Source organism: Pieris rapae, chromosome 5, assembly GCF_905147795.1.
Source record: "Pieris rapae chromosome 5, ilPieRapa1.1, whole genome shotgun sequence".
In the NCBI taxonomy this organism is placed as follows: Eukaryota; Metazoa; Arthropoda; class Insecta; order Lepidoptera; family Pieridae; genus Pieris; species Pieris rapae.
Genome location: NC_059513.1, coordinates 1,380,757 through 1,407,010, shown reverse-complemented (window position 1 = coordinate 1,407,010; position 26,254 = coordinate 1,380,757). Strand labels below are relative to the sequence as shown.

Sequence of the window (26,254 nt, the reverse complement as noted above, 5' to 3'; positions counted from 1 at the left end):
ATCGTTCTGATCCAACTATCGCCCAATAGCTCCTTGTTCACCAAAATAATGTAATCCATTGTTGATGGCCAGCTCCTGAGGTATCTGGAGGGCCACCAGCTGATAAGTGACTCTCAGTACGGCTTTCGTCGTGGTCGTTCGGCTGGTGACCTTCTTGTATACCTTACGCATAGATGGACGGAGGCAATTGAGTCCAAGGTCCTCCCCCAGGCGTTAGTTTGGTCATAGCGAAAGCATTCGATCCGGTGTTGCACAGAGCACTGCTCTCGAAGCTTTCAGCATATGGGCTTCCCAAGAAATTATGCGATTGGATCTGCAGCTTTCTGGCTTACGAAAATAACAATCCAATTTGTGCTAATATTTATTTCAACATACAAATACATCTCTAACCATATATATTTACTTAATAACTAACGCGAACCATGCGCGGTCAGCGGTGCATTCAACACAATCCTTTTATCCTACAACCAAAATTTAAATAATTTAACAGTGATAAAACGATTTAAATTTTAATAAAAACAAATATAAATAGATTTTAATGAGTGACATATTAAAATGATTTTTAGACGAATATAAATATATTGTATAAACGACACTGATCTAAGTTGTCTGAGTATTAAAAGTTTTCCTTCAAGAAATTGATCAATCCATTAGTCGAGGGATCGTGCGATGAAACTTTACTTCCATCAAGTAGCTCGGGTTCGATTGCCTTCGCCAATTGCTTTCCCAACTCGACACCCCATTGGTCGAAGGAGTTGATATCCCAAATCACACCCTGAGTGAAGATTTTGTGCTCATACATCGCTGAAAATAAATCATATTGATCAGAACGCTCCTACAGGTAATGTTATTTGTATATAATATATATATTATGACCGTTGACCGTTGACCGTTGATTTTTATTATTATGTTAATAATTGAGATTCCTTTTATTTTAAGAACCACAATATAATTTGATTCGATTTTGTTCTTATTTAAATTGTTTAATGAAAAAATTATATATATTATGTAGTATTAATATCGTGGAAAATATAAATAATTAAATGTACGTTTATCAAGCAAATATATATAATTTTATAAAACGTTCAACAGCTCGATTTTCAATGAAAATAATACAGTCGACTCTCCATAATTTAAATTCAAGAGACCATAGATACATTTTGAACTACAAAGAGTTCAAAATAATAAAAGTTTAAAACAACCACAAGGGGGACGGACTCAAGTAAATAAGAGTTTGATCAAAATTCGTCACTTTTTGTTATTTAAATCATAATTATGTATAAAAAATTAATTACAATTATTGTCAATTTTTTTTTTCGATAAAAAGTCCGTATTATTTTTCTGAGTTAGCGACTTCAGAGTTCAGTCAGAATTGACAATTAACGAATAATAAATACTTCAAATTATAGAGAGTAGAGTAGCCCAGACATCAAATTATCGCATATCGGTAAGACACTATTCCTTCAACTTCAAATAATTAAAATTGATTTTATTGAATTTCGAGTACATGTCAAGGGACGGAAAAAAAAATTATAGAGAGATTTAAATTAACCAGTCTAATTATTGAGTTTAAACTGTACATGAATTCTTTTAAGATTAGAAAAATGTTAATTTGAGAAAGACTTTATTGGAACCACTTACCAATAAGAGCGCCAAGAGTGAATGGGGTGACTTTCTTCACAACGATGGAGTTAGTGGGTCTGTTTCCTTTGAAAACTTTGTGAGGTAAAATCTTGGATATCGCTTCTGGCGCCATCCCAGACTTCTTCAATTCAGCCTCTGCCTTTTTAAAGAATAAATAATTTTCGTAAAACGTGTTTTTATGTGTTATCTAATTGCTATGCTAATTTAATTAAAAACATTGTCTTTTTTGTATATTGTATTGTTGATTTATTTTTATTTATTTATTTTGTATAGAAAGGGGGCAAATGGGCAGGAGGCTCACCCGATGTTACGTGATACCGCCGTGAATTCTCAGGAACATATAATCAAGTCACACCCTAATCTTGACAGCTATAAAATATGTCAAACGTCATATAGAAAAAGATGCTTTGACAGCTCCTGAGACTATATTCAAGTTTGATTGACTTATTGCAAAGTCTGTTACTTTTAATCTTGGCCATCCATTTGAAATGATTAACGAAGAAAGCTGTAAGAAATGTTATTAAAATGTAATACAACTGGAAACTAGAACTAAAATAGAACATTATTAATACCTCTGCAGCGGTCTTGCCCTTCATAAGCGCCTCAGTCTGGGCAAGGAAGTTAGCGAGCAATATCTTGTGATGAATGCCTCCCGATATCGGGTTATGCGTCTGCGCAGGTGCTATGAAATCGCATGGGATCAACCTGAAAAGGTTATATTAATACAAAATCTAATCTGAGCACATTAAATCTGATATGTTCCAGCTGCCATAAACTAAATTTATCGACTTAAATCAATATCTTCTACACGTAAATTAGTGTGTGTGTTTGTAAACTCCTCCTAAACAACTGGACCGACTTACAATCATTCTGTTTTATGACGTCAATTCCAAGCTGACATTATGCAAAATAAGAGTAAATATTGGAATTCAATAAATTAAATGAATTCGTAGACAGCATTCGAAAACAAAGGGAACACCACAAATTGTAAAGTTTTTATTTTTATTTATAAAAAACACTCCTGCCTTAACGGGTGTCTCTAAATTGATAAGAGTGAAAGAAAAAACATACAAGAAATAAACTAATTACTATAATTACTAACAAATAATAGAACTTTTGCCAGTTCATAACAATGAAAAAAGGTCCAAAGTTAGCCTATGAAAAACTCGTATCGTAGTGTTTTACATTAAATAATACTTATGAATTGGGCTCACCTAGTTCCCTGGTGTATGAGCTGATAGAAGGCATGTTGACCGTTCGTACCCGGTTCACCCCAAACAATTGGCCCCGTGCTGTAATCCACTTCGGAACCCGAACGGGTCACGTATTTCCCATTACTCTCCATGTCACCTTGTTGGAAGTATGCTGCAAATCTAAATGAAAACCCAGTGGATAAATTAAAAAAAAATCAGATAAACTCATTACATACAATAAAGTAAAAGGCGATTAAGACTTACAGCGATCCAGGCAACTACTTTTTTTTTTTAATGATTGGTTTCTTTTTTTTATTGATACATGGGTAGAAGTACCACAATACACAGTTTTTAACGTGAAATTTTTATTTAAGAATATTAAGCAAAATTTGTATTCATTCATTCGCTCTGTACCATGTCATGTACGAAGTACATTTTTTTGGGGCCACCAAAACTGTTCGTAGGAAAAAAAAGGTGTTTTTGCATGATTTTTCTCCATCGTGCCAAAAGAATATTTATATTATTTCCACATTCAAGAACACATACATATAAATACTACGAAGTTTCTCAATATATATAATACACTAATACAATATAAAACTATTATGTTTTCTACTTACCTATGCAGATATTGATCGTATGGCAAGAGTGCGTGTGTCTCTGCTCCATAGAAGTTGCTGTACCATACCCCAAGTAGGGCCAAAATAACAGGGGCCTACAAACATCTAAAATAAGTCTCACAGTGCCTTATTTTAAACTATAGTCATATTTTTAGTTAGACGAAGCCAAATAATATATAATATCATTTTGTAATAGATTAAGAAAATTTCAATTGTTACGATTATGTTTTAAAAATGAGATAATGAGAAAAATATTCGCGTAGCGACGAGAGGTATTTTGTAATTAGAAGTAAGACATAGGATTGTATTTAATAAGTTGTTAATTATCTAAATGTAAATTCAAAAAATAGTATTTATAATTATGTAATGTATTAGAAGTTTTTATTATTATTATTGCTTTGGTCAATTGTTGAAATTTCTTTTATTAATTTTAATAATCATAATTTAATTTTTAAGCTATTGCATAGATTTTATCACAGGTTTTGAGCGCGGCGATCGAATTAAGGAATTTCGTAACGAAAAAAAACCTAATGATCTCGAGGCGCCATCTTGACTTTTAACAGTGGGGACGTAATAGTTCGGAGAATCATTGTGTTGTTGGGTCGATTAGATTGTTATTTGTTGTTATTAATTGGTGCATTTCATATATTCTAAGCAAAATAATATTATGAAGGCACAAATAAAAAATCTACGCACATATGGCCCACTAATGTCGATGGAGACGATATTTCTTAGACATGTTGTCACATTTAACAATTTGTTAATCAAAGAAAAATTCTTACATTTTTCTCCAATGGCGCACTAAGGAAGTGTTGGTCCATGAAGCTGGCTCCGTCCAATAATTTCTCAAAGTTGTCAAACCCAATGTACAAAGATATAGATAGACCGATGGCTGACCAGAGAGAATATCTACAACAATTTTTTGAAACTATTAAACATATAATTCTCGCTCGGAAATATTAAAATCTTGTGTGACAGAACTAAATTGTTGCAATAATATTTATTATTTATAGAATATTTAAACAAAACTTAAACATATAGTGACGAAGAAGGGTCGGACGGAAGAATGTTTCTAGATTTTTCCACTAGTTAGAGAACGTTTATTCAGTTTCGAATGCGATATCAAGAGGTAGTAGGTAACATAAATCAAATCAAATCAATTTATTTATTCAGTTTAGATGCGACTAAAGGCATGCTTATGAATGTCAAAAACGTTTAATAAATTCGCGAAAGAGCAAAACTACGCCATCCGTTCGCAAGACTACCAGGAGGTCTTGTTCTGAGAAGAACGGGCAAGAAACTCAGCAAGTTTTATCCTCCCTTTACATACAATAATTCAAAAGAAAATGTCATAAACCACAACGTCATTTAAGTTACATAAGTAAAAATAAAATAAAATCATATAATAATAATGAACACTTATGAACATCAAAAAATAAATATACATTGAATGCTTCTAATTATAAATTTACTGCCAGTTCTCAAATCAAGGGCGTAGAACGGAAGACAAGAACTGGCAAAAAACAAGTCAAGTCGATTTCATAAAATAATTATATACGAAACAAATCTCACCTTCCTCCAACCCAGTCCCAAAATCCAAACATATTTTTGGGGTCGATTCCGAAAGCGGTGACTTTCTCGCCGTTTGTGGATAACGCAACGAAATGCTTGGAAACAGCTGATGGCTGAAAAAATAAATAACTTTAGCTAACCTGAGATTATTTCATCAAAAAGGGGGGGGGGGAACTACGAGTAACCACCTAACTAACTACCATAAAAGCAACCATGGACACGTATAAGTGAATCTCTTACAAGCCGAGCTAAGCTCGCCAAATCAGCCCGTGCTGAGTGGTAAAGGCCCTTAAGGCCAACAGCGAGATTCCATTAAAAAAAAATAAGTGAATGCGTTGCCAGAAAGGCAAGTAGACTATTTCATTATCAAAACATTGAATACCGATTATTTTACTTATTTTGCGGTGATTTTAGTATTCTAGAACGTCAATTAAACTAAACTCTAGTGTCAATGGCTGTTAAAGCATTTTTCCTGTAATAAGTTTGACATACTCAAGACGAAATTGAAACTTAAGATGAATTCAATTATGGTTAATAACGCATCAATAAATATGTATGCCATTTAAAAAATAATACTTGTTTGTATCTAAAATCTATCTAACATTTATATTGAACAAATATGTTAATCAGATGATGATTAACCTATATATTAAACATAATAATAAGCCTGGGAAAGAATATATTTGTCTCGTTTATTTTTAGGCAAATTTTGAAAAAAAAAAAATAAACTCCGAAATATTTAGTTAAAATTAATGTCCTTACATCCTTCGCGACATCCAAAAACCAGTTCTTGGCTGAAGTGGCATTAGTGATTGTCTCCTGAGTGGTGAACGTCTTCGAAGCGATGATGAAAAGGGCAGTCTCAGGGTTCAGCCGCTTGAGTACTTCCGCTAAATGAGTACCATCAATGTTGGATACAAAGTGAACCTGTAAATAAAAATATATACTGATATATACTAGATTTCTGCAACTATTTATAATGTTTTATACAGCCTATTAGATCCACTATTAGTATGTTGGGTAATTCAGTTGATATTTTTTTTTAATAAATTGCTATTTTTTTATAGAAATGGGGGCAAACGGGCAGGAGGCTCACCTGAAGTTAAGTGATACCGCCGCTCATGAACACTCGATGCTAGAGGGCTCGCGAGTGCATTGCCGGCCTTTTAAGAATTTAACATTACGCCTAATAAATAATTTAAAACTAATTTAATTAAATTAAAACGTAATTTGGATGATATAAGGAAGCAATAATATCAAATCAGCTAGTAGAATTTGACTTTATTTGTTACAGAAATATATATATATATATAGTTTGTCAATACCTTAAGTTGGGTAGCATATGGTTTCAGAGCTTCAGTGACCATGAGAGGTCCAAGATCTGATCCTCCAATACCAATGTTAATGATGTCAGTTATTGCTTTACCAGTATATCTGTAAATAAAAGTATATACTACACTATATAACTATTACTTAAGAACAGTGTTGACCCAATGGCTTAGGTGTGCGACTGAGAATGTAGGTTCGATTCCCGGCGGAAGGCGTGAGAGTTGCACATAGAACCAACGAGGCCAAAATCTTGGTATCTAAATACCGACATTTTGACAAAAAAAAAATTATGCGCAAATTAATTTTTTTTTTTACAAAATTCACGGTTATCCTATAATTAATACGTTAAATTGTAAGATTTTGTTAATTACCCTTTCCAAGATCCACTAATGACTTGCTCTGAAAACTCTTTCATATGAGCCAGAACAGCATTTACATCAGGTGTTACATCTTTGCCATTAACCAATATAGGTCTGTTTTGTCTGTTTCGAAGAGCAATGTGTAACACTGCACGGTCTTCTGTGAAGTTTATCTTCTCACCTAAAAAATTACTTACTTCATTAAGATTGTAAATCCACACCCATAATATACTAAAAATTAATTTAGAATAGACCTAATTCTATTTGCCTCAACACGCGATGAACTGGAGAAGATGGTCACAGACCTTGACACAGAAAGTAGGTATGTCGGTCTGAAAATGAATACCGAGAAAACCAAAGTAATGACGAATTCCAGAAAGGAAAAAATACTGTTAAATAACAATATTATAGAATACGTAGATGAGTACTTGTACCTCGGGCAGACAATATCTATGACAATATCAACAACAAAAGAAATCGACACAAGAATAGCAAAAGCATGGAAGAGCTTTTGGGCGCTTAAAGAAGTCATGAAAAATAAGAAAACAAGCATGGTAATTAAAAGAAAGGTCTTCAATACTTGTGTACTACCTGTACTAACATATGGATCACAAACTTGGGCGCCTACTAAAGCACAGTATACAAAGTTACAGGTGTGTCAAAGAGCGATGGAACGATGTATGATAGGGAAAACAAGAAGAGACAAAATAAAGAATACAGTATTAAGGAAAATAACAAAGGTAACAGATGTTACAATAACGATCAAGAAGCTAAAGTGGAAATGGATGGGACACATCGCAAGAGGTACAGAAAAGTGGAGCAAAAAACTGCTTAACTGGTGCCCAAGGTACAGCAAACGCAAAAGAGGGAGACAACAGAGAAGGTGGATTGACCACATTAAAGAAACGGCAGGTGGTACATGGCAGAGAGTGGCACAGTGCAGAGAGGAATGGCGGGATTTGGAGGAGGCCTTTGCCAAAAAAGGGCACACAGATGCACCAGAATTAGATTAAAATGAAAATTTGTTAAAATGTATATAAAATATATAATGTAAAATGTATCTGAATAAAGGCTATTGTTATTATTATTATTATTATTAATTTAGAATAAACTTAATTTTATTTGACCATAAGTATGTTATGTTTCCTTATTATAGCTTAAGTATTAACAAATTGAGTAGTTTATAATATTTATGAAATATTTTTACATAAGTTGTGGTAAGATGGATGAAATTTAGAATGCATACCATTATAATATCTGTGCAGACTTAGGCTTAGTTATGTTAGCAATTATCTATTAGACCTTATTATGTGATTGTTACACTGACATAAGTCTTTGTAATTATTGTGAAATTTATGCTATCTGTAAATGACTCACCAGAAAACATAGCATCTCTTGCTTTTTCAACATTGCGACTTTTGGCTAAATTTAAAAGCAGGGAGAATGCTGCATCATCCATTCTGTTCTTGGAGTAGTCAAGCAAGATTTCACCATCATTGGGAGTGGGAATGCGAAGACTAAAAATGATGTTATATTAAAAATACAATTTTACATGTATATACGGAGTTTGGTTATTTTAAAAGTTATTTACAGGAATTGTACAATTGCATCACATGTGGCAAGTATATAATGAAAAAAATATTAGAAGCGAGGTGATTTCATTCAATGCTATTTAAGAATTTAAGTTTTTTATGTCGGCAATAATAACTTCCTACTGTAGAAATTCTGATATTTAATTAATAAATTCCACATATGTTAGCAATAGCATACGGATAATATAATTAATAATAATATTTATATAATATTTATAAAAATAATAATTAGTGTCAAATAAGCCTTTTCATGAATAAGTTCTTCAATTATATTAATATGTGAACTTATTCCAGGAAATAACATTCCAAATCAATTATTATAATAGGAATAATAGTTTTATATAGTATTAATATTTCAAAACTATATAAAAAGTTTGTAGGTGACACTGTTTCGAACGACCTTTATTATATTATTTTGAAAGTCACTTGAACTTTGAAGTTTTGATAAGGTCATAACGAATTATTTTCTGTTTGCATAAATAACTTTTAATTCCGGGTATAATGTATAGTTCAAGTTTTCAATATTTTTGTTATTTAATTTATTAATTGTAAATAAAATACCAGTATTTGTTAAACCGTTCGGCATCTTGTTGAAATAATTGTTGTATATTGATCTTGTCGGCATTTGTATTATAATGTTCTTGCAGCTTTTGATAAGCGGGGTCTTGTCTTAAATTCACCTTTGGCTCCATATTTTTAATACAAAACGTACGTGATTTTAAACACCGAGAAAACCGAAACTGAACCAATACCGCTGTTATCAACATACGTCTTTTTGACGTTTCAATGACACGTGAAGGTTATTCGCATTCCGTTTTATCCGTAAGGCGCCTTATACAAAATAAGACTGAATTAATGATTAATTTTACCTTGTTGTAACAACCATTATTTTTTTTTTATCTAGAACAAGAATGAAATAAAAGAACTTGTATTTAATATTCCTTAAGATTCCTAAGTCGTACTTGTAATAAAACGTGGACATACGACCCGAGTACAGTACAATATTAGTCACCATAACTTTTATTTGTTAAAACAAGGTAACCAAAATAACAAACAGTTGACTAGAAAAAAAGGCGGGAAACGTTGGTCGTGGCGGGAGTTTTGTTTTTTAGTAAAATTTATAAATTTAATTTAATTGATATAAAAGATCAATTTGTATATAATTGTATGTAGTAGTTTAACTTAATTGTTTAATTTTTTAATTTGTGTATATATTCTTCAATATTTGGTAAGTTTTTATACTTTTTCCTCAAGGCCTGGAATCAGGCGAAAAAATGAACGAGCCCCCGGATATCGGGGGCTCGCCCCCCGAGGTTGCATGTAATATTGTAGTAGAAAATAGATTTTCTAAACTGGACGAGTCCAGTGTAGACACAGATGTGGATCAACGGAGTGACCGTAAAAGAATGAGATTAGGTAAAATTTGCAAACATTGTAATAAGAGGAAAAAAAGATTTGACCCGACGCGTCGTAACAAGCAAAAAGAGACTGATTGTTCGTGCCAAATACCGGATATTGAATTTCCCTCATTATGTACTGAGATTAAGAATGCTAACGATATAGATAGTTTTCAGCAAAAAGGTGACCCAGCACATAAAACAAGTGTAACTGTTAATATCCAACAACACCCCCCATCAGATAGTTCTCAGTCTCCAAAAAATCCTACAGGCAGATCGTTTTATGAGGCCTATGACATAGGGCCGTTTGTAGTTCATGTGCAAAAAGTTTCTTTAGATACTGGCATCGCCTCCCTGCACCCAGTCCAATTTGGGTATTTCCTAAAGAAAAATTCATTTAAAAACATTATTAATGGTAGCATTAAAAGGATAGGCAGAAACCGAATTTCCCTATCATTTTCAGAACACAAATTTGCAAATGAATTTGTTAATAACCCTTGCCTGACAATTAATAATTTTAAAGCTTTTATTCCTTCATTTAATGTGACTCGAATGGGGCTTGTGCGAGGTATTCCCGCAGAATGGTCTCCTGAAGATATATTAGACAATATCTCCTTACCTGTAGGCAGCGGAGGAATAATAAAAATTAGACGCCTAAATTATAAAGTGCGTAACAGCTCCCCACCTGAGTGGAAGCCATCACAGACTGTTGTTATAACTTTTGATGGCCAAGCTCTACCTAAACATGTGTTTGTATGCTACAATGCCCTACCCGTGGAACTTTATTCATACCCCACTATTCAGTGTTATTCTTGTTGCCGATTTGGTCATACTAAGTCCAATTGTAACTCTCGACCCCGATGTTACAAGTGTGGCCAAGGCCATACTGGGGACACATGCAACATACAAGATGATGCAGCATCTTGCTGTCTGTGTTCAGGTCTACACTTTGCTACAAACAGGAAATGTCCAGAATATGTACGACAGACTAAAATTAAATTATATATGGCTCAGAAATGTGTATCTTATGCAGAAGCAAACAAAGTGTATGATCCTGTGTCAAAATCTTTTGCTGAAATAGTAAAGTTTTCAAACATGCATAATTCTCCTAATTCTCCTGTGCCATCTGTATCGTCTTCCTCTTCCTCGATTCCGTCGTATAGTAGATCTTATAAGAAAAACATATTTGTTAAACCAACAACCCCCAAACTAAAACGACTGGGGTATAACAAAACAGAACACTTCAGTTTAATAAAGGACTATGATGCTCCAGCTTCTCCTAACGGGGTCGCTTTAATAAACAGTAACGACAACAATAATGAAACAATGTTCTCAATCTCTGATGTTATCCAACTTTTGACTGAAATAAAATCCATTTCTAACTCTGACAACAATGTAACCGAACAACGCCGCCCAACACTTGCTTCCTTAACTCAATTAAAATCCACTTATGCGTCCCGAACGCGAACAAATAATCCAGTGGAATTGCAGAAGCGCAATCTGCAATAAAAACGATTTAATCTATTTGCATAATAAATTTGAACCTTTTGTCTCAACTCTGTCGGAAACATGGCTTCGCCCGGATTAGGGATGGCGATCTGAGATCGATTAATCGAAGAATCGATTTTTCGAGCAGAAAGTATCGATTTTTTAAATCGATATGAAGTACTGTGTCGATTCACTGAATCGATATATCACCCTTGAAAATCGACATTCGATTTTTTTCTGTTTTGGTATAAACCATACAATTATTTGCATTTAGTTGAATGTGCCTGAATTATAAGAGTGCTGCCGGTTAAAGAGTTAACTACTCATAAACTCGCGAGATGGCTGTATGTTTAGTATCCTTTACTCGCCTCTCTTTAATAAAAAAGTTACGTTTGTAGTCTTTGACTTTATGTATTTATAATCTGTGACGATTGATATTGCATTATTCATTTGTTGTTGTCGTTTAATGAATACTGTTATTAGCGTAATATAAGTATTTTCATGATTGATTTTCATCAGATTTTCATGTAGTGTTTGTTGCGAAATAATAACTAATTGAGAGTAGGTAAGTAAATAAGTAAAGCGCTTCTTATTGAGATGAATTCTCTCTATTCGATTTTCGGTGTATAATAATAAACGCCTGCTTTGTTACAACAATAACTAAGTATATTTCCAACACTTCTTATCCTTAAACAACCACACAGCTTACAATTGAACGTCCGTCTTGGTCAAGCGGATCGGTCCGAATGCCCCCCGCTTCTTTTTGATCGTCTCAAGACGACTCGTCATTTTGTTCGTGAATGTTGGTATCGAGTCAATCGACTTACTTACATCGAGTAAAACATATTTAACAAATACAATCATCAAATAATCTATACTCTAAATTATAAATAATAATTTTAAGCATAATAAAATTGTAAAATAATAATAAGTTATCATAAATTCATTACATTATCTTTTACTTTGACGCTATTATTTTCAGTTTGTTCTGTTAGTTGTGATTATCATTTAAATTTACTTTTACACAGGAATAATCAGCATTGAAATAACTAATAAGTAATATGTGGAATTCTTATTGGAAATTATGCTAACTAATCCTAATAGGATTTTGAATATTACTCGAAACTAGTGACTAATTACTTAAAATATCATTGTTTATCAAGTTTAATACATATAATAAATGAGGAATAAATATATTTTTTCAGCATGTCGGGTAGAAGTGATTTATGGAATCATTTTATTAAAAAAGACTTCGGAGGCACATGCAAATATTGTCACCAGGACGTAAAAACTAAGGGAAACTGAGCATTGGGAACTATAGTTCCCAGTTATAATTCCCAATGCTTAATATTTAAACTTTTAACTCTTACCTTATTTTTTACTTTTTTGCAATCAATAAAAACATTCAGTATATAAATACTTTTTGAAGTGAAACTTCTTTAGAATCGTTGTGATTTCAAACCGGATGCAACGAAAAAGCGACAGTAAAAAGAGACAGAAACATTAATTCATATGATTTAACGTGGGAGAAAATGAGATAGATAAACTTCTTTCGAATCGTCGTGATTTCAAACCGGATGCAGCGGTAAAGAGAGACAGAAACATCAATTCATCATATGATTTAACGTGGGAGAAAATGAGATAGGAGGCATTATACAGCCTCTATTTACTGCCGCTTTTTTTTGATCGAATTTCAAACTTTCGTTGTTTTAGTTTTTGTCAAATTAAAGATTTATATTAAACTTATAAATTAAAATTTATAATTAAAATATACTGTTTTTAAAGAACACACACATTTAGATAGTGGAAAATGATTAATTTATATTTGTTTTTGAAGGTTTCACTTCTACCATGTGTGAATTGCACAAATGTTTTTTTTTTTTTATAGTTGATCTTATAGTTTGAACATCTATACGTATGATTTAGAAACATCATTGCAGGCATCAACAAATGTACTACAATATGCAGACGATCTTCTTATATACCAATCGGGCAAATCAATTGAAAATAATTGTCAAATTCTAACATCTTCCCTTTCATTTTTAAACTCATGGCTGACTTCGAATGGTCTAGACATATCTGTATCCAAGAGCAGGGTTGTGTTGTTTTCCAGAATGCGTAAGCCTCCCCCGATCCAGGTAGAGTTTGATAATGTTTTGATTCCCTCAACTAATAATGTCAAATTCTTGGGGGTAATTCTAGATTCTAAACTCACCGGTGTATCCCACTGTGAGTATGTAACAGCGAGATGTGAACGAAATTTAAATATTCTTAGATGTTTATCGGGCATCTGGTGGGGAGCGCATTCACACTCCTTAAAACTGATTTACAACGCCATAATCAGAAGTGTAATGGATTACGGTACTTTCCTGTTAGAACCAGGAACTGTTTCTGCTTTCAAAAAATTGGATAGTATTCAAGCAAAAGCAATGAGAATAGTCTTAGGAGCTATGAAGTCAAGCCCAATCAATTGTATGAGAACCGAATGTGTAGAGCCACCATTAAACTTACGCCGACAATTTCTATCTGATAAATTCCTTTTCCGTTGTATGCAATTTAGTAACCATATCCTTACACCTAAACTGACATCCCTGACATATATAATCCACACTTCTCAATTTTGGAAAAACAAACGCACACCATGTTTGGTTACAAGTTACACAAGATTTACTTCTCTTAAGGCTCCTACTCACCAAGCGAATTCCAATCCTTTGTTCAAATATAGTTACGATTCCCTTATAATCTCTCCTGATATACATACAAGCATAGGTCTTGTTAAAATTGAGAAAAACCAAAAGTTAACATTTAATTATATTGTTGATACTAAGTGGCCACAATGGCATCGAATATTTACAGATGCATCTAAACATTCCAGTGATGGGTGTGTAGGTGTTGGTGTAATACATTCTAACTACAATATTGTCCAAAAAACTAAACTCCCTCCTGAATCCTCCGTGTTCACTGGCGAATGTATTGGCCTATTCAAAGCTATAGAATACATCCTTCTACTGAAACTTCAAAAAACTGTAATTTTTACAGATTCACTTAGTTCTTTAAATGCCCTGGCCCGGTTCCCATTTGGATCACATTATCAATTCCCTGTCATTTCCGAAATTAGAAACTTACTATTGAAATGTTTGAAAGAAAACTATTCCGTATCGTTTGCATGGATTCCTGGTCACTGTGGAATATCTGGAAACGAAAAAGCCGACCGTATTGCCAATGAGGCAGTGGATAGTGGAGATGTGGATATTTTTGGAAACTATGCGCATGACTTGATGGCTCTTTCTGGGATTTATCTCCGGAATTCCTGGACTGAATCCTGGAATCAAGATCGTTCAAAAGGTCGCCATTATCGTGCTATTCAACCTTCTATACCCATTAAGCCCTGGTTTTGGAGACTGAGATTCGGTAAAAGAGTTACAACAATACTGTCTCGTATGCGTCTGGGACACGTCTGCACCCCAGCTCACCTTGCTAAGTTTAATATTATTGACAACCCTACGTGCGAATGTGGATATGCTGAAGCTGATTTGAATCACATCATTTTTGTTTGTTCTCGGCGCGAACGGTCGGCTCTTATCGACGGTCTCATTTCCCTTCAAATTCCTTTCCCTTCATCCATATCCTGTTTACTTTCAACAATGGACCCACATATATATAAACTTTTAGCAGCTTTTATCTTAAGTAATGATATAAAAATTTAGATCCTATGAATGTGTATATATGTAAATATCTTTTCTTACACTCCTTTTATATCTATCTCTATAAGAATTGATCTTTTATTTTATAGATTATTTTCCTTTCCTTAATTCCGTTTCATCCGATACATTTATTTTTTTACCCGTTTCCCTGTTTTGACCCTGGGCCACAATGCACAAACCGTGCGGGCCATAATAAAAAAAAAAAAAACAGTTGACTAACTTTTAGCCTTAACAGAAAATGTTTAGACAGGTGAGTTTGAAAGATTAAATGAAACAATAATGTCAACATTTTTATATTTTTTTATTATAAACAGTTCTGAATATCATGAAATTAATAATAAGTAAAATTATATGTTTTACTACCAACTATCTGTTTACATCATTGGTTATATGTTATCTGTGAACATAATAATTGAAATTTAATTCTAATGCAAAATTAGGACCTAATTTATCTAAATCAAATAAAGATGAATAATGTGCAAGCTTATTACAGATTTAAGTAATAACTAAAGAAATAAAAAAAATATTATAAAATTATCTAATAAAAAAATCTTTACACAAATTTAATGGTTTTTTTTAATTAAATAATTTTAAGCACAGTTACCAATTTCACAACTGATTGAATTGTTAAAACTGTTTTAATTACATTTGTACTGCCTTAAGTAGGCAACAATAGAAGGATAAAAAAATATGTAGGATATATTTCATTACAAGACTTCTAGGCACTTATTTATCAATTAGCAAAACTTATTATATCAACAGCCAATTCTTGAAATAATACAGTCTTCAGATTTATAGCAGATCTTACATTCCTAGAATTAAGAGAATATACTTTGAAAATGTTAAGAATGTAAAATTTTAAGATACAAGATTTAGCGCAAGCTTTTTTCTATCTTAACACAGTTTGACAGATGACATTGAGTGCGTATGGTAACAATTATTTGCACCAAAAATTGTCTTTAAATCTTATCCAGTCAAGTCTATAGCTACTGCTACTAAATGAAGCCGTTGCAAATGCAACATAGACAATTAATTAGGTAATTTAATGTCGAAAAAATTCAAGAGATCTAAGTAAATTGAAATAGACGAGTTGCCATCCTCGAATTTATATTAATATCGTCACGTGATCACCGTCAGGGGCTTTTCAAGTATTACGTCAGCAAATTGACTGCAATTTACGTATTATTTTTTGTAGGAGTCCTCGCAAGTGCATTTCGTTTACAGGCATAGACAATGTGTTTAAAAAGTTAATAATTACTGTTGAGGTAATCACCAAATAAGAAATCAAAGCCCCCCTGCCCATGCCCCCTATAGTGCGTTTTTAATACTTGAACGACCCCAAAACTGGGTCCATGCTAATTAGATTTTTTATCTAGAAAGACAGGCCTGCACGAACTGAGGTATATCACGCTTTCTAAAATATACCCCTTTTTGTCTATCTCTGTTCCAAATAGTCCCACTAGTGTGTAAAACAGGCGTTTTAGTCACATTCATTTTCAAGTCTTCGTATCATATTTCACGATCCAATTGACGCTGTCCATTCTCTATGTTTATGTGTTGGCAACAAATATTAGAGCGTTATAAAGATCCGCTTTCTATGTAGGGCAACACCGACGGCCAGCCAAATCAACATGGCGGTCGCGTGTGTTGCCAGTAATTGGCTGTGTGTTGGGGCTGGCACATGCCAGTATAACGGGAAATGACGTTTTAGAAGCTCACTCCCAATATACAGGAAGAGGGCGTTTTGTCCTGAAATGATAAAAATATTTTAATTATATAATAACTTTGTCAAAGTTATGTATTCCAGGGCAAATATAAAGTCTTAATTATAGGTCTACTCAAACTTAATAAGTGTGTGTAACACTTCCAGTATTACATGGAATACTATAATTGTATCATATATAATACACATATATAAATATTGTAAGTGGGTACAAAATACCCAAGAATATACCAAAACACAACGCACCTGCATAATACAAGGGGCGACCACCCCACTTTGTCTTCAAATCCACCAAGAAATATAACACGGCCTGTATAAAGAACGCCATTCCAGCTGTCACCAAGCAGTAAGACACGGACCAAAGGTTTTTGTTGATTGGGATTGGTCCGCCATTTTTGGAAAATTCACAGAGGGCGCCACCAACTACGCTGAATACAATCGACCAGAACACCCAACGCATTATTCTTGCCCTGAAATAATATTTGAGTTAGAAAAAGTATTTATAGTATTACCATTATTAAAATATCTATAACAGTATTACCAAAAAGAAAGATTAGACGCATAAAAACGTAAGGATTAAAACATTTCAAAACTTTAATACCATTCATACTCATTTATTGACGTAAAATGTGAGAATCAATAAACAATAAAAAAAAATTGGTTGCCTGTAAAGTCGGTATACGGGCGAAAGTTTTACGTGACAACGACTTTGAGTGGTAAAATAATTTTAATGTGAATATTCATTCGTATAGTAGGAAGAAGGATGAATCACTTTTTATGTCTGTCTCTCTCGCTCTTAGGCGGGCTAACCATGCCCGAGTGGAAGGGACGCGTGCCTCTCACTCGCTCTCATTGTGAGCGCATAACGTGAGCGGAGCGTAACGCAGTTTCTTGAAGTGTCACCCGGCAAACCAATTTATAAGACGTTGTCACGTCAAAAATATTAAAAATGTATAAACAATAATGATTTTTTATATAAAAAAAATACCTGGCGTGGTTATACACAAGCATAATTCTCGTTGCGTGCGCGCCCGCCTGTACGACCAGCACGCCCGAGAGAATTCCCAACAATCCCTCGGGATCGTGGGGCTGTAAGGTCATGTAGATCTTGCGGAATCTGCCACCCTTGTATAAATGGGAAGAGCCGAGGATTAATCTAGAAAGAGACAAATATTATTGAGATACTGCAATATTTATCATACAACCAGTCTGGCTGAAACTAAGAATACGTAAATTAGAAAATACAAACTACTTTAATTCCTTCGTTTTTTTAATTAACTAATTAGTATATATTCCTAATATTGTATTTTAATTTGTATTATTAATATTAGTATATATATTATATTTAATAATATAAATTATTTATATTGTAAATTAAGGAATATATTTTTCAAGTTTATTTAAAAAAAAACTTATACTCTCGTATTACTAAAACTAATATTTTAAACAATATATATGTCATAAAATTCTAACAGATATCATTTTTTGACATGTCAGAGATGGTAAACCTTTTTTGGCCGGGCACATTTTTAAATTTCGATACGAGTCTGAACATCTGAGTCTACATTTTATTAGTTAATGAATGTATCCATTTAATTAACTGCGGTGCTCCACATTAAAAGTAGTTTAATGTGATAAATAAGTCCCTGTTCATCAGAATTTTTTTAAAGGTTTACTACACCTGTAATAAGTAGGCATTAAAAAAATAAAGTAACTAAAGTTAATTCGATGTATTATTCGTAACATTGAAATATTTGTTATTTTATATGAAATGTCAGAACTCTACGGAATAAAAAAAATGATAGTATAAAACCAGATAATTTTTGTATTTCCATATAAAACACATAAAAGCTACAGAGAAAAATGTCATATATTTAATTTCACCTGTCAATATATCCCGCAATGCCACCGGTGCAGTTGACCAGCGACAAATCACCTAATGCAGTACGGTGAAGACCCCCGGGTCCCACATACCCGCGGGGACAACCCGGCGCCGACACAGTCAATGTTATACACACCTGAATAAATGTTATACACACCTGAATAAATGTTATACGCACCTGAATAAATGTTATACACACCTGAATAAATGTTATACACACCTGAATAAATGTATTGTTTAATTAATCAGACTTCAAGTATCTTTCAAGTTGATTTACCTACGTATACTCCCTTAAAAATGTGTGGACCTTAAAAACTACTGAACCGATTTTGATGAAACTTGACTGTGCGATTTGGAATCTTGATCACAGACTATTTGACTGATTGTTAACGTTGTAAAACTTGAAAATGTAAACATATAATACTTATCCAAATTCTCATAATATCATATTTATATAAGTTATAAAATCATTGATAAGCTTTTTAAGCTTAGCTATCTATAAAAAAAATTTTTAAAAAATACCTATCTAAGTAAAAAATTACCACGAATTGATAAGACCAGAAACCCTTGCATAAATATATTTTTATATTAATATTGTTTTTTATAAATTTTTACAATAACATATGCACTAGGCAATAAAAATAAATACCTGAATAGCAACCAATAGAATTGTGGCCAACCATTGTTGCCAGCCCGCCGCGATATCACGGAATAAGGATCGACCTGAATTAAAAAAAAAAACCAAACGATATTAATTTATTATTTTTATTATTAAATTAATAATTATTAGATATTAAATCAAACAGTGATGCATCTTATTATAGAATGTCCTGTATTTGGAGTCTACAGGGGCGATCAGGAGCAATAAATCGATATAATCAGAGCCGACCCGAAATATTAAAAAGCTTTACATCGTAAATGGAAGATGCTGCAGTAAGATCTTAAATGTCACTCACTGCAACAAAGAGAGTAGCGGAGGTGAGGCGACCGGTTATAACGACATCGAAGGGACTACCCATATTTGGTCTTAAAAACAGATCACGTTGTTAATAAGTACCTAATACAATAGAATTCAGCCGGGACCTTTGATTTTGGTCAATATAACCGGTATGTTGTTCTTAACAGTTTTGACTGTATATATATTTGCACAGAATATGTGAATTATACTAACAATAGAGTCGGGGGTTATTTGGAAATTTATGTGACAAATAAAAATACAATGAAAATATATAGCACATAGTAAATACATAACGTTAATAGAACACTTTCGAATCTTAAATAACCTTTTTAGTAAATTAGTTTAGACTTAAATTACTTATAAATCTTAAGTTATCTTACACAACAACTTACAACATAAAAAAAGGGTAATTAATAAAAAAACAGTGGCGCTCCCTATGAAGCCTGGGACTCAGATTTCTGTACCTGTTTCGTGATCAGCCATCTACGCCTTATTTACATTTACTTTTGTATATTTTTACGTTATTATTAAAACAATTTTCTTTAATGTAACAGAGCACACGGGTAGGCAAATGCGTTGCCGGCCTTTTAAGAAATGTTACGCTCTTTTCTTGAAGGACCCTCATTCATGCTCAGTTGTGATGGTATTACCGTCATGTTAAATGCACACATAGACGATATTCGCACACAACACTGTATCTGCATAATTACCTGGCGTAATATTCTGGCTGGTCCTCATAAAGGCACACTCGACGGCACCAACGATGAGGTACATAGCAGCCAACCGCTGCAACACTCCGGGCCAGCGGACATCATACCACGACACATTCACTGAACTAAGGCAGATGCCAACTATGGACATTAATAGGGATCTTTGGGCCACCTGGAAGACATTTACAATTCATTTGTATTCCATATAATTACGATATTCCTCAACGGATATCGGAATACAGCGAGGTAATGCTGCCAGCGTTAAAGAAACAGAAACCAAATAAAAAGAAAATTTGTTATCATTTATTTTTATTATTACTGTGTAGATTAAAAACATTGCAAATACTGTATATTTGATTGTTTTGTTTAGGTATTACGATATTATAGGGTATTGTATATATGAGCGAAAATCATAACAGTTATAGTAGCCGTCAAACTTCTTGAACATTAAATAAGGGAGTGGGGGGAAGTTTGCACATCGTATCGCAGCGCGGGACACAAACGTCATTTTATTCACGCGATTACTCTATCTGTCTCTCTCTCTCTCCCCCCTCCCAACCTTTTTATTATTTGTTTTATTCTATTCTTTAGCTGACATCACTGCCTACTAAATTTTATTATTCTTGGTTTAATTAACGCATACAAAAAAAAAATCATTCGAATCGGTCTAGCCGTTGTGGACTTCAGTGATACACGTACAATAGAATGTTATATCTGTGATCACAGATCAGACCATGATAAGAAAATTTTTGCTCAGTATGACTTATTAATACATATCACGTCTTTCATATTTTAATACAGCCTTCAAGATTTCTTAATTTAATTACTTGTCCTGTAAAGTAATGAAATTGCATGAATCATATTCTGACCTATGGCCACAGATATGATGAAGTTAATGTTTATTACCTGTTTAAGAGCCGTGATCCTCGGCAAAGATGTCCTCAGCCGGGCGTTAAGCGACAATACCAAAGCCTCGCCCATAGCGAATGCGAACCATGGGAAAACCACATCAGCAACTGTCAATCCGTTCCAGACGGAGTGAGTGAATATGCCGTAGCCACCACCGCCTGCATTCACGAATATCTGTGAAAAACAAAACATATCTTTCATTTGTTCACTGGCCACTATAATGTTCCAGGAATTGAGAAGCTCTTTATTTTAAGTGAAAGTACACATTTGAGGTGTAGTTCTTTGAAACCATTCAACATAACACAAATTCCCTAAAGAACTTTCTCCCAAACCGGGTAGTAGCCGACAGCAATAGGTTTCCGGAAAGTGTAATCAATGCACTATCATTGAACTCTTTTAAAAATAGTTTAGATGTTTCCTCCAAATGTCGAAATACGCGGGCATGTTTATATACATAAAAAAAAATGGTTTTGACGAAAACATTATAATGTTTGTTAATTGTTTTATCAAACCGAGTGCAAACGGGTAGGAAGCTTACATGATCTTAAGTGATACCGCCCATGGGCACTCAATGCCAGGCTTGCGAGCTTGTTTTACGATTTCACATGCAATTTTTCTTCAATTTAATATTAAATTTTTTAAATTGTGTGTTCTGTGTTTCGTGAGTGTGCCTTTTAAAAATAAATAAAAAACATATGAATACAAATTAATTTTACATTTTATATTAAATAGATAATTTTCATTATTGACAAAACATTGATTTACAGTTTTATATCAATATTGTTTTGTGAAATTTGAACCGTTGAAAACATTACACTTTTATATTTAAACGTAAGAATTGTTTCAAATTACTTGTTTACAATTTCCCACATAAATTACACAAAGAAACCGTTGGATAGCGATTGTTACCTTGAGTTAATCACCGTTTGTATATTGTTTCAAATAGCAAGTAAGAATATACTTGGCTGTATCTATTTTTCGTATCTCAGTACTGTGTATATAAGGTAACGATGATCATTGATCATCGATGTTGCTATACCAAAAATATCGTATCGTAACGGATCCACAAAAAGGTTTAATAACATTTTGAAAACGTATCATAAAACAGATAAAGAAATCTGTGGCCCAGACCAAAAAAAATTGTAGCCCCATTATAATCATGTATGTATCACGTTATATTAAGTGATACAACTTATCTGTTGTATCAATTAATATTAATATTACAATGGCCGGCAGTTGCTTGCTCTACAGTAATTTCAATTTTTTTAACTTATTATAACCTCAAATGTAGAAGGTCGTGGAGGAAAGGTGCTCTTTCTCTATCCAAAAGAAGATTATCGAGCTGTCTTACTGACTAGCCGTTCCCCCAGTACCTGATATCGAGAAGATATATATGTGTGCGGTCGGAATAACTTTTTTACCGCGTTTCAGGGTTTGATTTGATCGTAACGATCGTACCTTTGGTCTCGTAAGAAGACACACATGTGTGCGTGCAATGACGTTTTTAATTTAAACGAAGTCTTAAATCTTCGTTCTGAAGAGAGTCAACCCTTGTCATGAATCAGCATGACAGTGTAGCTGATAAAATTATTCTTAAACCCTTGGAGATGTACAAAAAAATATAAACGATTGTAAAACAAAAAAAAAACAAATTGTGACTTTCAGCAGTATAAAATAAAAAAATAAATAAAATACGTTTATTTTGGAACATAAGATCATCATGGTATCACTTATTCCACGTCATTAAATTCGAGCCTGTTGGCATCCCTACACATCGGCAAAGAAGACAGAGGTGTTGGCCGAGAAAAGCTAGCGTAAAAAACTCTCGGTACTCTTTTTAAATAATACTAGAAACAGAACTAATTAACGCGTACGACCAACCAGGTTCCACAAGACAAACCTTATATGGAAATTATATTCGTTTAATAAACAATAAATATTTTTATAAATTCAGCGATTATTTAAATGATCCTTCCCAAACCTTGGGATATTTTGCTCCAGTTCAATTGTATGACTCAAAACTTGGGGATTATAAAGAGTGGCGGAGATTAATTTATAAGCTCGCTCGCTCTACGCCCTTGACTTGCAAATCAAATCAATTTATAATCTTTTATGTTGACGTTCATACGTGTACTATATGAATAAAGTTATTTTAAGTTTGATTTAGAACTTACCATAAGCGCAATGGAGAATCCTCTAAAGATGTCTAGCGAACGCAGTCTAGATCTCGTAGGGGACCTAGGTTCACTTGAAACTATCACGCGCGTTTCGGAGCCAAGTTCATTGTCCTCTCTATAACAAGACAGGTGTGTTATAGAAAACTTTAAAAGGCCTGGTAGCTAAGTGCCTGTCTCAATGGATGAATTTTTCTCTATGCCCAATAACACTATCATAGACAAAATAATGAGACACCAGCATTTGAGACACAAAGAGTTTATTTCCTTCACCCATCTGCAATCAGCCTCACTCACTTTGAGTAATATATGTCATACATAAATCCAAAGATAATATTTGATCAGAATTTGAGAATAGTCATACAAAGGACAAAAGATTGTACACTATTTTTGGTTGTTTCCAAGAATTGTAAGTATCATGTACGGCAAATATAATTTATGAATTTAACAATTATAACTTTACTTTTTCGTAATACAGATATTTAAATAAATACACAAATATTAATAATAATATATCAAAGAAATAAATTTGAGTACCTTGCAAAGTATCTGGAATACAAGCGTCCAGCAATGATTATCTTGAGAATTCCTTTAACAATATACCACAGTGTTGCCAAAGACAATAACACAACTACCGCCGTAAGTATCGGGAGGTACGCCGCATCAGGCTCTGCTGTCATCCGGGGCTGGCAGTTACGACTATCATTTGCAACATTGATGCTATACTGACCAAACTCTCCAAATTCATAGGTACCTGAAAAGGATTTATTGTGTATACGCTTGACTGTTAAGAAAATAAAATTTATTAAAAAAAGATAAAATGATTTGTTTGGTATTAAGTACCTATGATGCTATATATATATACTGCCATATAACTTGGTCGAATCAAAATTGTGACTCATAATATTCATTTAAATATTTGCTAACGCATCAAAATTTCTGGCTACATAATAATGTCCTAGTGATCATTTTACATGGATTGGTTGACACAGCAACCTGATTCATAAGTTCTCAAATTATTTTTCCTCACATATATCTTCATTCCCATTATAACATTTTAGAGCATATATATAAATTAAAAAATGAAATTGCTCATATACAATTAATGTTCTGTACTCTCTGAATCTATTGAAACCACTTTAATATTTATTGCTATGTTGTGATAGTTTATGCTTGTATTCTACATTTAAAGGCAAAGCATAAGCCTTCACAATGGATGTGTATCTGATACACAAATGATATAGGTTACAAATAAAACTTAATGCAATTAAAATTATAATTATGAAGTTTATGGTAATAAGAAGTAATTTTTACATTACAGGTTTGACTAAACAAGGCTTTATTGCTTTAACCTTTTCTGTATGCATTACACAACTCCTAACATAAACTGTAGTTAAAGTGCAATATTGCAAATAAAATATATATATATAAATTAAGCGTCATGTTGTTTGTCTGCTATGGACTCCCTAACTGATTTCAATCAAATTTTCACATTGTGTGCAGTTTTATCTAACTTAAAAGATAGGATATATTGATATATAATTCTACTGTACGTTTGTATGTTGCTGTACTTCTCTAAAACGGCTGGACTGACTTCAATAATTTTTAGGTTTACGTGGAGAACTGGATGGTTTAGATTCACAAATCAGCCGGCAGATGGCACTATAGTCAGTACTTTGATACTTAGTTAATATCCTACTCGCTTAAAATATCATACAGGCCAATGTCTGTCAGGTCCGCTAGTATATATTTAACAAAATTTATAATATTTATATGAAAATATTAAACATTAAGTAATATATAAGTTATTCAGCAATCCTCAAAGGAAATTTCCATTGTTGCTAGTCACATGACACAAAAAGGTAATAGGTAGAATATATACAGCTGTTCAAGGTATTAAATTTTACAATTTATCTAAAAATTCTAATTAACACATAGTAAATTATGCAGCTATTGCATACCCTGCATGTCAATTAATACAGTAAAACAGGTTTAAGAGTATGTAAAGAGGACAGCAATAACAGAGTTTTATCTTACATAGTAAATGGATATTAGTAATAATAATAAATATACTTTATTAATTAATTTGTTAAAATTAATATTGAAACTGTTAAGTAACACCAATATATTAAAAGATGAACACATAAAAAAATGGCCTTATAGAAGTTAGATATTGAGAAATTAGATACTAATATAATTAATTTAGTCAGATAAATGACAGTTAAAATTAAATTATTCATGTAAAAATTTATCTGAAAAACAAATGATTACTAAATGCTGTGCTATATGAATAATTGGGAAATTGAATAAAGATAAACCTTTGTGTATTTATATTGATTGTGCTTATCAATAATGTTAGACAGATGTTCACATAACTAAATAGGAAACAGAATTTTAGCCAATATTAATATACTATTATGAGTCACTTGACCTAAGCGTCGACAAACACGTCATTATCTATATACCGTATTTATATTTTATATATTAGGGATTTATATTTTTTAAATATCATAAATTATTTTTAGTTGGAGTTACAATAACAGAATGTTTGCGTGTTAAAAATATTTGGAAAAGTTACTTACCATTGCAAATTTCATGTTCTTCGCTGAGTATAGCGTATCGGATGGGACTGATTGTTTCTAGGACAACAGGACCAGACTTTTTTAAGTTAGCAGTCTCTAACAACATGCAATCTTCACACTCCTCATACTGGCTCCAGAGAGTAACTGGGCCATCAGTAATTATTTCTAAACAAGCTTGATCATACCGTAGTTTAGTTCCATTGCAATTGCGAACACCAACGTTATTAAACTGGCCAAGCATTTTGTTGACTTTCTACATCAGTAATACAAAGCAGTATCTACTTAAAAAAATCGAATCACCACGCCAGAACTACAATTATATTTTATATAAACGTCAAAATCACGAAACTCAACAGATCTTTCATGCCACTTCACAATGCAGCAAGTAATCCTTCTAAAACAATACAATTACGTAGGT

The 26,254-nt window shown here is 32.9% G+C and overlaps 2 protein-coding genes and 2 long non-coding RNA genes across 4 annotated transcripts; 1 reads left to right on the top strand and 3 right to left on the bottom strand.

The window, feature by feature from the left end:
- Positions 1-422: 422 nt before the first annotated feature.
- Positions 423-9,085, bottom strand: LOC110996817 (glucose-6-phosphate isomerase). Its single transcript, XM_045628210.1, has 12 exons — positions 8,871-9,085; positions 8,095-8,234; positions 6,730-6,898; positions 6,355-6,463; positions 5,792-5,956; positions 5,030-5,142; positions 4,240-4,366; positions 3,458-3,552; positions 2,859-3,017; positions 2,217-2,349; positions 1,642-1,783; positions 423-804 (listed from the first exon to the last, which is right to left on the bottom strand). Exons 1-12 carry the CDS (start codon positions 9,074-9,076, stop codon positions 617-619), a joined length of 1,746 nt encoding a protein of 581 aa, XP_045484166.1. The 5' UTR covers positions 9,077-9,085; the 3' UTR covers positions 423-616.
- Positions 9,086-9,726: 641 nt separating this feature from the next.
- Positions 9,727-11,289, bottom strand: LOC123689179. Its single transcript, XR_006750219.1, has 2 exons — positions 11,251-11,289; positions 9,727-10,087 (listed from the first exon to the last, which is right to left on the bottom strand). It is a non-coding gene; the product is annotated as an uncharacterized LOC123689179 (long non-coding RNA).
- Positions 11,290-11,297: 8 nt separating this feature from the next.
- Positions 11,298-12,611, top strand: LOC123689178. Its single transcript, XR_006750218.1, has 2 exons — positions 11,298-11,759; positions 12,400-12,611. It is a non-coding gene; the product is annotated as an uncharacterized LOC123689178 (long non-coding RNA).
- A 2,967-nt stretch (positions 12,612-15,578) lies between these two features.
- Positions 15,579-26,228, bottom strand: LOC110996781 (heparan-alpha-glucosaminide N-acetyltransferase-like). Its single transcript, XM_022264609.2, has 10 exons — positions 25,837-26,228; positions 23,792-24,008; positions 23,255-23,372; positions 21,078-21,254; positions 20,172-20,343; positions 19,153-19,226; positions 18,506-18,639; positions 17,610-17,777; positions 16,868-17,091; positions 15,579-16,647 (listed from the first exon to the last, which is right to left on the bottom strand). Exons 1-10 carry the CDS (start codon positions 26,075-26,077, stop codon positions 16,469-16,471), a joined length of 1,704 nt encoding a protein of 567 aa, XP_022120301.2. The 5' UTR covers positions 26,078-26,228; the 3' UTR covers positions 15,579-16,468.
- Positions 26,229-26,254: the final 26 nt, after the last annotated feature.